At 37.7% G+C, this 11,217-nt stretch overlaps 1 protein-coding gene across 1 annotated transcript; it reads left to right on the forward strand.

Moving 5' to 3' along the window:
- Positions 1–209: 209 nt before the first annotated feature.
- Positions 210–8,819, forward strand: LOC131803272 (uncharacterized ENTR1 family protein-like). The gene is made up of 2 exons (XM_059124361.1): positions 210–369; positions 7,001–8,819. Exon 2 carries the CDS (start codon positions 7,002–7,004, stop codon positions 8,253–8,255), a length of 1,254 nt encoding a protein of 417 aa, XP_058980344.1. The 5' UTR covers positions 210–369; position 7,001; the 3' UTR covers positions 8,256–8,819.
- Positions 8,820–11,217: the final 2,398 nt, after the last annotated feature.

An 11,217-nucleotide genomic window follows, 5' to 3' on the forward strand; every position in this document is an offset into this window, starting at 1 on the left:
CTTGCTCGTTGTTGTTTGACACTTACTTGTTTTTTGGATTACGTCCTATTAACAACAACGAGCTTTCTCAGCAACATTTTAAAAAAGGTAAGAATATTGTTCTACAACAATATTCAATTAAATAAAACTATCCAATATTTCTATTGGACAAAATACTAAAAATTGTTTGTTTCTTTCCCTTTATTTTTTGGTGCTATTTCCACTTTTCCCCTTTGCTACGCAAACATTTGGTCCATTGCGAGCCGGATAAGTGCAACAAGAAATAATAAGGAATTCTGCTCTTTTTCTCCAAAAGGTTTGACTACGTCAACTGGCAGAACAAAACAACAACATTTCCTCATCACAAACATCAACAAAAATAACAAGCAGGTACGTAGAGTGCAAATCAGTGAGCAAAGTTTTCAAATAAATTTAAAATAAAACCAAAAAAAATATATCGCTTAACCTACGGTCGTCCAAACAGTGCCGCGCAGTGTTGTTGTTTGTGCTTTATATTCATAAACGAATATACGTATGTATGTAAATATTTATTTTTTCGTTACGCGAAAATAAAATAAAAAATACCAACAAAACGCATCAACTATTATTCCAGTGATCTGTGTTGTTATTATTCTAAAAAGAAGAATAAGTGATTGGTCTTGCAGTTTCCAAAAACATAAAATAGAAACGAAAGAGAATAAGAGAAAAGTGCAACAACCTTTCAACGACTATTCGTCTAACGTTGAGTGGTCACAAAAAAAAAAAAAAAATAAAATAACAACAACAACACATCACTGCAGTGCCTAGTTGATGCTCGATCGCTGCTTACGTTGGTAGGCACATACATACGCACTCAGACACAACAAGCGCTAATATACGAGGGGTCGTTTCGAAAGTTTAAAATACGATATTAGAATAAAATTTAATAAATATTTTCGTGGAAAAATATATATAGATTTTTTTTTAATTTTTTTGGAGATTTCGGTGCGTGTCGCAACTAAATAATTTTCGTACACCCTACATTCGGTAATATCGATTTTTTTTAAAATATTTATCGATTATTTTATAATATATTAATATATATAAAATATTTTATTTTTTTTCTCAACTTTTGGAAATTTATTTCGCAATTTTTTGTTAACTGCTTGTCGCTACTTGTGCATCATACAGTCCGTGCACCCTATGATCGGCATTTTTAACTAAAATTGCTATTTTTGAGAAAAAAAGCTTAATTTTTTGTGAAAGTTTGGTTATTTTTGCAGGATTTTTTAATTCTTCTACGAGATTTTTCTAAAATTTATAAAAATTTGTGTTCGCTCCAATACATTGAGTTAAATTTTAGTGTATTTTTCGCTACACTGAGAAAAATTGTTGTTGAATTAATTTCATATTCGCAATTTAAATACTTTTTCTGCATTTTTTTGGCAAGTTCCGAAGAATTACGTTCTTCTTATTGTTGAATTTATAATAAATCAGAGATTTTGGAAAAGATTGTCGTCATATTTGCACATATTAGTGCTTTTCCTTTCAATTGTAAACAAATTTATATCCATTTTTGCTAAAAGTTTTTAGAATTTCTTCATTTTTGTTTGCTTTCTTGATTTTTAATAATTTTTTAAAATGTCGCTTACTCCTCTTGACTTTTTCATCCGAGCAACTGACGCTCTAGTCAAGTTCTCTGCAAACTTTTCTGACCTACGGGATGAAGACCTTGATATCTATTCACTTGAGATTCAAGGAAGTGAAGCAAAAGAACTTTGGAGTAAGGTGAAACAGTTATTTGATAAATGTTTAAACTATTTGCAAACATCGGAAGACGCATGTGCAGAGGACATCACTTCAGCTGACAGTAAGTATGATGTCGCTTATAAAGCTTTTCTGCAAGTGTTGTCTGCCATCAATAGAAAGGTAGATGAAATTAAAAATAAGTCTAAAACGTCTGTTCCTCATTCTAATGCCAATCAGCCACCATCTACACCCCGTGTAGATTCTCCTCTAGCAGATGATGTCTATTCGATCTCTGAAGCTTCACAAAAATCCTCTAGTCATAGGGACATGGATGGCATTTCACTTAATGATAGCTTGACTCATAGCCTTAATTTGCCTCCGTGTGACATCGATGTGTTCAGTGGTGACTTTCTTTCGTGGCCCACCTTTAGGGATTTCTTCTCAGCTGTCTATATTAACAATTCTCGCTTGAGCGAAATTGAAAAATTGTGCCACCTTCTTAAGAAAACGAGTGGCGAAGCTCGAGATATAGTCTCTAAGTTCCCATTGATGCATAAAAGTTTCAATTTAGCCTGGAAAGCTTTGAAAGAAGCATATGATAATGTGCGTATTTTGGTAAATAATCAACTAAAAGTTCTATTCGATCTTCCAGTTCTTGAAAATGAGTCAAGTTCAGGTTTGAAAAATTTGCAGCGTGGAATTAATAGTTGTGTCTCCGCTATGGTTATTTATGACGTGCCAACCGACGGTTGGGATCCAATTTTGGTATTTTTGTGTCTGGGAACAAAGCGTCAAGAATAAGTCAGCGCTATCATCTTGGAATGATCTGAACAATTTTCTTACGGAAAGAGTTCAGACATTAACTTGCCTGAGAGATATCAAAGGTATAGCTGATTCCAAGAAGGTTGATAATAAAAAGGTTCGGGCACATTTTACAAATGCTGCCAGTTCTCGTTCTACTAATTCTGCCAATTCAAATCGTTCGTCTCCTGAAAAAACTTGTGTGTTATGTCCATCGCAGTCTCATCATTTAAGATCATGTCCCGAGTTCAGAAATCGTTCTCTTTCAGATCGTTTATCTATAGTTAAACGTCATCATTGTTGCATTAATTGCCTCTCCAGGGGTCATGATGTAAAAAATTGTAGCAGCACTCATAGTTGTGCTAAGTGTAATCGAAGACATCACACTTTGCTACACCGGGAAGCTTTTCAAGTTTCCAGATCTGCAAATAATGTACCACCATCCTCTCACGGCCCGTCCGGTTCTGCTCCTGCTCCTCGTCTACCAGAAACTGCCAATTTTAACCCGAATCTTCCATCTACGTCTTCTGGCCAACAATCTAGTTCCGTAAATAGACAGGTGTTTCATACGTCACAAAATAGGACGGTTCTCTTGGGCACAGCTATGGTGAATATTGTTCACCAGGGTATGACGTATCCAGCTCGTGCCTTAATTGATCCTGCTTCTGAAGCATCCTTTATTTCTGCTAGATCACAACAGCGTTTGGGTATTTCTACAACTTCCACTCAAGCAACTGTTTCAGGTGTTAATCAAACTGTTTCAACATTGTCGAGGAAACTGTGTTCTTTTGGTATTTCTTCATCCATAGATAGTTCAGTACTTATGAAAATTACAGCGTTGGTAGTTCCTACCATCTCTGGAAATCTTCCATCCTTTGTGGTTAGTACTGAATTTTCTTCCAGGTTGCCAAATCTACGTTTGGCTGACACTCAATTATTCGACTGCAGACCAGTTGATATGTTATTAGGTGCTGATATTTATCCTAAAATTCTCTTACAGGGAATGCAATCTAATATTTTGGGTTCTTTAATTGCGCAAAATACTGTGTTCGGCTGGATCATTACTGGTCCCATTTCTCCTAGCAACATCAGAGTGTTTTCTACTAATATAGCATATTCTGAAGAAGATGCTCTTAACAAGACACTTCTTCGATTTTGGGAACTGGAAGAAGTTCCAAAGCGCTCAATCTTGTCTCCTGCCGACAAATACTGTGAGGAAAATTATAAAAACACTACTAGAAGGGATTCTAATGGCAGATATATTGTCACTCTTCCCATAAAACCAGAATTATTTGGTCAACCTTATCTTGGCCATTCTAGAGCCAATTGTCTACGACAATTCATTCGAAATGAGGCTTCTCTGCTTAAAAAACCAAATATTAAACAAATATATGATGGGGTGGTTAGGGAATATATAGATTTAGATCACATGAGATCAGTTTCAATCCCTTCCGCAAACTCTACGGTTTGCTATTTGCCTCACCATGCAGTAATTAATCCAGAGAAACAAACTACCAAATTACGGGTGGTTTTTAATGCCTCTAATAAAACTTCAAATGGTAAAAGCTTGAATGATGTGCTCTATGTCGGTCCGACTCTTCAAATAGATCTAGTTCTACTCATACTGAGATGGAGAGTATTCAAATATGTATTTAATTGCGACATTACTCAAATGTATCGCCAAATTTTAGTAGATTCAGCTCAAACGCCTCTTCAGCGTATTCTTTTCCGGGATTCTCCCGACCAGCCTATTCAAGATTTTGAGTTGAAAACGGTGACCTTTGGAGTAAATTGTGCTCCATATCTAGCTATTCGTACTTTGTTGCAGTTAGCAGATGACACCGAAGATGAATTTCCTCTTGCAGCGCATATCCTGCGGAAATGCATGTACGTCGACGACGTACTGACAGGGTATCACAACTTAGAAACAGCGCATCTTTCTAGAGACCAATTAATACGTGTCCTATCTTCAGCTAAATTTGAGTTGCGGAAATGGACTTCTAATGACCGTTCTATACTAGAAGGTCTTCCAGCTGAACACCTAATAGACACTAAACTTTTAGATTTTGTTGAAGCCAGCAGTTCTAAGCCTCTCGGCATTCGTTGGAATGCTCAACTAGATGTATTTTATTTCAATGTAAAACCACTTGCTAAAAAATCCACATATACTAAACGAGAAGTGCTTTCTACTATTGCCAAATTGTTTGATCCTATTGGGTGGCTAGGACCTGTTCTAATTGTAGCCAAAATTATAATGCAACGCATTTGGTTAGATCACATCGATTGGGATGATTCTCTTCTGTCTACGACAATGGGTGCTTGGCAGAAATTCGTTGAGACGTATCAGGACGTCAATTATATTCAAATTCCACGATGGGTCAATTATGTTCCAGATTGCTCTGCCGAACTTCATATTTTTTCTGATGCCTCAGAGAAGGCATATGCGGGGGTGGTATACATTCGTAATATTGCTTCCAATGGTGACATTTCTACACATTTGTTGTCCTGTAAAACTAAAGTAGCTCCTATCAAGTCGATTTCTCTTCCACGTCTAGAATTGTGTGGTGCGGTCTTGGCCTCCGAACTCTTCAAAGCCATTATCGCTGAGATTGATATTAGATTTTCAAAAACTTACTTTTGGACCGATTCTACGATCGTTCTATCTTGGTTAAAGAAAATTCCGTCAACTTGGTCAACCTTTGTTGCGAATAGGGTCTCCAAGATACAGGACAACGTTGGTCAAAATGTTTGGCATCATGTATCGTCAGAAGATAATCCTGCTGATTTGGGAAGTCGCGGACTTACGCCCGCTGAATTGGCTTCTTCACAAATTTGGTGGTACGGACCACATTGGCTCCGTTTAAACAGTTCTGAATGGAGGTTACGTGACTTGTCCGCTCTTGATACGGATGTAGAAATTCGTGCGGTTAAAAGTCATTTTTCCTACTTCGAAAATTTCGTTGATGTTTTAGACAATTTTTCATCGTTAGATAAGGCTTTACGAGTCGTCTCATTCGTTTTTAGATTCTTTTACAAAATACATCCTTCTTCTACTGGTCAAAATATTGTTCAAGGACAAGCTCCTTCGAGCTCCGAACTGAAAAATATTAAATTAAGGCTTATTGTTTTGGCTCAAAAAGCGTATTATGCCGAAGAATATATTTCTTTATCTAACAATAGGTCCTTAAATTCAAAAAGTTCGATTTTGTCCTTGAATCCGTTCCTGGATGATGCAGGTGTTATGAGGCTAAATGGACGTTTAGTTCGATCACCTACTCTCTCATACTCAGAACGGCATCCTATTTTGCTTCCCTATCATTGTAAATTCGCTCGTCTTCTTGTTGAGAAAATGCATTTAATTTCCATTCACGGTGGAAATCAATTAATGTTGCGTCTTATTCGCAGTGAATACTGGATTCCCAGATTAACCTCACTCATTCGCAAAGTAATTAGTAATTGTAAACCTTGCATTTTAGAAAAGAAAAAAGCTTGTACTCAGATTATGGCTGCTCTTCCCCCGGAACGAACAACTATAACGCGACCATTTGCCACTACAGGTGTCGATTTTGCTGGTCCTTTTGACCTTAAATCCTTTACTGGTCGCTGCTGTAAAATTACGAAAGGTTATGTTTGTGTTTTTGTTTGCTTTTCTACGAAAGCAATACATTTAGAAGCTGCCTCTGATTTGTCGACGACAACATTTCTAGCAGCATTTCACAGGTTCATTTCGCGACGCGGATGTCCTAAGACTGTCTTTTCTGACAATGGCACCAATTTCGTTGGTGCTTCTCGAGAATTTGAGCGTGAATTCAAATCACTTGTTCATGAAAGTCGCGATCGGGTATGTTCCGCATACCAGTATCAAGAGCTTTCGTGGAAGTTCATCCCGGCTGGTGCCCCACATATGGGCGGCCTCTGGGAAGCTGCGGTGAATAGTTTTAAAAAACATTTTCGAAAACACGCTATAAACATTAAATATACTTTTGAAGAGTTCTCTACGGTTCTCTCGCGTATAGAAGCTTGTTTAAATTCTCGACCGCTTTGTCCGATGAGCGATAGTCTGGATAGTTATTTGGCTTTAACTCCAGGTCATTTTTTGGTAGGATCTCCTATTTTATCCCCTCCGGAACCACTAATACAAGAATCTCCCTTGCATATCGTCAATCGGTATAGAAAACTTAAGGCGCTTACTCAACAGTTCTGCCTACGGTGGAAGGAAGAGTATTTAAAAAGTCTCCATAAACGCTATAAATGGAAATTTCCTCAGCGCGATATACAAACGGACGATTTAGTAGTAATTCGACAAGAACAATTATCTCCAACATCCTGGAAATTAGGTCGGGTCATCAATGTTTTTCCCGGTACAGACGGTCGCGTACGTGTCGCCGACGTAAAAACTAAAAATGGCATTGTGAGGCGTCCGGTGGTTAAGCTGGTCGCTTTGACCAATTAGATGTTTGTTTCCTCGCCATCTTTATTTTTTTTCTCGTAGCATGGAAAATCAAAACAAGATGGTCGCTACTCTTCCTGACTATGAGGAAGATGTCCCCATGTCAGATGAGGAAAGAGATGTCGATGATATGGTTTTGGTTCCCCTCACGGATATAGAACTTGCTCCCGATTGCACTGGTACCATAGTTGAAGCTGCCCCTACTCTCAGTGAGCCTGCACTCGCACTTTGTGCTGCTGTAATTCAGCCTGAGGCAGCAATGCAGCCTACGGCCGGGATGTCGTCTGCGCCCACCACTCCTCGACGAGGAATACCATTAGGTGGTTCAGATAGACGCTCTGACGGCAAAGATCCAGTGGCGACGCCGAAATCAACTGCGGGCTCAACGGGTTCCAGTAAGCGCAGCTGTAGTTGGTGTCACCAAAAACACCATCTTCGGCAATGCGGGCGTTTTAAGAGGCTCAGCTTGGATAAGAAGATCCGAACCGTGGTCAAGCACTTGTGCTGTTCCAATTGTTTGGACTCGGACCACTTACTTCGTGATTGCCGCAAAGATCCAGGCTGCAAGCAATGCAAGGGCAAGCATCACAACCTGCTCCATCCTTCTGCCCAATTTTCCCAACAAAATAATAAAAACAATTATAATAAAGATAATAATAATAATGAAAATAAAAATGCAAATAATAAAAATAACAATAATAATATTAATAAAAATAATATTAATAATAATGGTCCGTCTACGTCTTCACGTAGCAACAAACGTCCGTCCGTACAAAGTACTCCGTCCGCTTTCTCGTCGCATGTAACTACGTTACATAGCATGGCAATCCAACCTATTATCACAATAGGGCCAACTATCGTCGCTCAATTGGTCTCCCCCACAAAAATAATTCCCGTCCGAGCAATGCTGGACCCATGTGCAGATAGTAGTCAAATCTGCAATACGCTGGTCAAGTCATTGCGACTGCACTCCATCCCAGTCGGGTCCGACCGGTTTGCCCAGTTCACACTGGTCTCGACCTTCGACTCCGCCCAACGATTGTCGGTATCCGCTCGGGTTACAAATTTAACCCGTCGTTTGTCCCCAAGTCAATCTGCCTCGGAATCTATAAAGGAGCACTACCAAGGTATGATGCTAGCGGATCCGCAATTCTTTAAAGCGTCCCGAGTCGCCGTGGTGTTGGGTGCCGAAGTGTACCCTAAAGTGATGAAGACACAGGTATACTCGAGCCCTGGATTCCCATGGGCCCAACTTACCATCTTTGGATGGGTTTTGTCGGGTCCATGCCCAATGTGATTTCTTGCTGGGACACTTTCGCCAGAAGAGCTCGCCCGTGCCAATCGATCATTTTTATTGCGCGGCAATGTGCCGCTTGCTCTGCGAGCGCAATATTACCAACACAAGGAAAAAATGAATAATAAAATTGAAATCTGAATTTTAAATAAGAAAAAATGTAAAATGAATTTATAATTTATGTACTTAATTTAAATTGCAACATAGCAAGATGTTGCAAGGCTGGCGGCAATGTTTACACTAGAATATATTCATTTAAATGTCTACTCCGTTTTCAAATTTGTAACGGACTTTCGTGTACGACTGTGTGATATTCATCATACAGTCGTACTGTCAAATTATAACGAGTGACATTTTTTAAAAACGCCACTTGCGACATCTTCGCTTGCTCGTTGTTGTTTGACACTTACTTGTTTTTTGGATTACGTCCTATTAACAACAACGAGCTTTCTCAGCAACATTTTAAAAAAGGTAAGAATATTGTTCTACAACAATATTCAATTAAATAAAACTATCCAATATTTCTATTGGACAAAATACTAAAAATTGTTTGTTTCTTTTCCTTTATTTTTTGGTGCTATTTCCACTTTTCCCCTTTGCTACGCAAACAACCGTTTTGAGTTCAAATCCTCGATATATTCTTGGGGATTTCTAAGATGAAGGAACCGCTGAAAGGAAGTATTAGTCAAGAATTAGTCTATACATTTTAGTTATATCTTCATTAAATACTTAGTAAAAAAAAACTCCATCTGAGGATCAAGACAACAAGGTCGTTCTGCTTAGACAAAAAAATGACTTTCTAATCTCTTTTAACCTTTCATTAATATACATCTATAAGTATTTTGGACACTTTCGTATGATGTGGGATTCCTTCGGACATAGCTTGCATTTGCACTAAACTACATTGTTCGAAATGATTTAATAGTTTTTGAACTATGTTTTGAAGAGGAAGGATTTTGTGTGGCTTTGTCCCGGATGACGATTTACGTCGCAACTCGGTTACAGACTCGAATATTCTTTGACGATTCGTCAAAAAACGAATGGAGTTCTGACCATTTTGGTATATTAGCTTTGTCCGTTAAAGTCTGCTCACACAGTGTGCGAATGGGATATGAAACTTGGGTGCACCTCTATATGTCAATATCATATAGCTTTAGAATAAATATGCATGACTTGATATCACATTGAAGATTCTTTATGAATGTGTTGGATTCGGTTTGAATGACAGGAAGACCGAATAACTTTATTTTAGCTGTATGTTAATGAGCACCTTCTTATTCTCATAATGGAGCATAAATTCTTGCAGGCCACTCCGAAGTTTTTATTAAAGGATTTTTTTTGGAAATTTCATTGGGTTCTCAATGTCCAAATGAAATAATTTCTCCACAGAGCTAGGACTGGGGTTTTGATACAAACCGTGGTGAACATGTCCCTAAAAGTCGACCAAGAAGGATAATCACCACTAAAAACAGGAATTACGCATAGTGGAAGTTGGAAACCATATTGTTGGGCTGGAATCGTGATGGAAGAAGACGGAGATGAGAACTGGGACATATCACCCACGTACTGCGGTATTTGGATTTTATTGTTCTATTTCGGAAGAAGATTGGCTATCGTCCGCCTTTGATTCGCCTTGTTCGTCGACTCCAAGCTCCATATAAATGAGATATGCTTGTATGCTAGCAGAAAACGACCCAAATGCCCATCATTTCTTGCTTGTGGGATTTTATAATACACTGGGAGAAGGGATGGGACTGCTTGTCGTTCAGGCCAGCCTCGAATTCAACTAAGCTGTCAGAGGGACGTATAAATTTTTCCAATGGCATGGCATAATTTGTGGAAAATGGAAGAATTTAGATAAACTCACAAAATACATAAAGGACAGACGTTTGTCTGTCCTAATCTATCTTAAAAAAGTTATTTTTTTACTGTTGAATTGTTAATGCAAGTATCATATATTCATGATTTATGTGTTTATTTATCTTTCGAGACGAGCTTAAATATCTGAAATTTGCAGAGAATAGGAAACTCAGATAGACACTATCACACACTCACCACTATGCAACGCGTTTTGCCGTTGGTTAAGCGGCTCATCAGTTAAATTTGGTGTGGGTTATGACTTTCAAGGCCGTTCTCTGGAAGGTAGTATTTATTTCGACTAAGCATATGCAAATAAAAACACCAGAAACCCTCCAAGTTCAATTCAAGTTCTAAAGCGATCAAAAATAAATGTGTGATCGATATCAAATCTCAAAGCCCAAACGATATCAATGTAATTTAACAAATAATTTGGCACCGAATTCCGTTACACATTCAAAATTTCATTGAAATTGGAGACACATAGCGTGTTTGTTGCATAAAATACATGATACCGAAAATATATATTAGAGGTATATTCAAATATATAAATATAAATTCACAAAATATTTTTGTACCAAATTCAATTACACATTTCAAAATTCATTGAAATTGAAAATACATAGCGCGTTTTTGCATTAGAGGTATATGCAAATATATATATATATATAAATTCACAAAATTATTTTGTACCAAATTCAATTACACATTTCAAAATTCATTGAAATTGAAAATACATAGCGCGTTTGGTGCATCAAATATATGTAATTACACATTTTAAATGAGATATGATATGACTTGAGATTTGAAATGCATAGAGTGCAAATGCATAAAATCGACCAAGTATGGATGGGAGCTGTATCCAAACCTTTATCGATTCCAACATGAATTGATAATATAATTATTGTTCTAACTCAAGTGTGGATATTGTTTTCAAAGGAGCAATTTTGGTCCTGCAGCAAAATAAGTGGGTAGACACACAGTTATGGATTCGTTCGCGTATATAGAAAGCAGCACCATACGCCTTTTCAGATACATCACTAAAACTGTGAAATTGGATCTCACAACCAGAAGAATAATGAAGTCATCTGGGCATTTGAATATAATT

This window comes from Musca domestica, unplaced genomic scaffold (assembly GCF_030504385.1).
Source record: "Musca domestica strain aabys unplaced genomic scaffold, Musca_domestica.polishedcontigs.V.1.1 28, whole genome shotgun sequence".
Taxonomy (NCBI): domain Eukaryota; kingdom Metazoa; phylum Arthropoda; class Insecta; order Diptera; family Muscidae; genus Musca; species Musca domestica.

Excerpts from the sequence above, each read along its gene's own strand:
- LOC131803272 (XM_059124361.1), top strand. The coding sequence starts at position 7,002 with ATGGAAAATCAAAACAAGATGGTCGCTACTCTTCCTGACTATGAGGAA.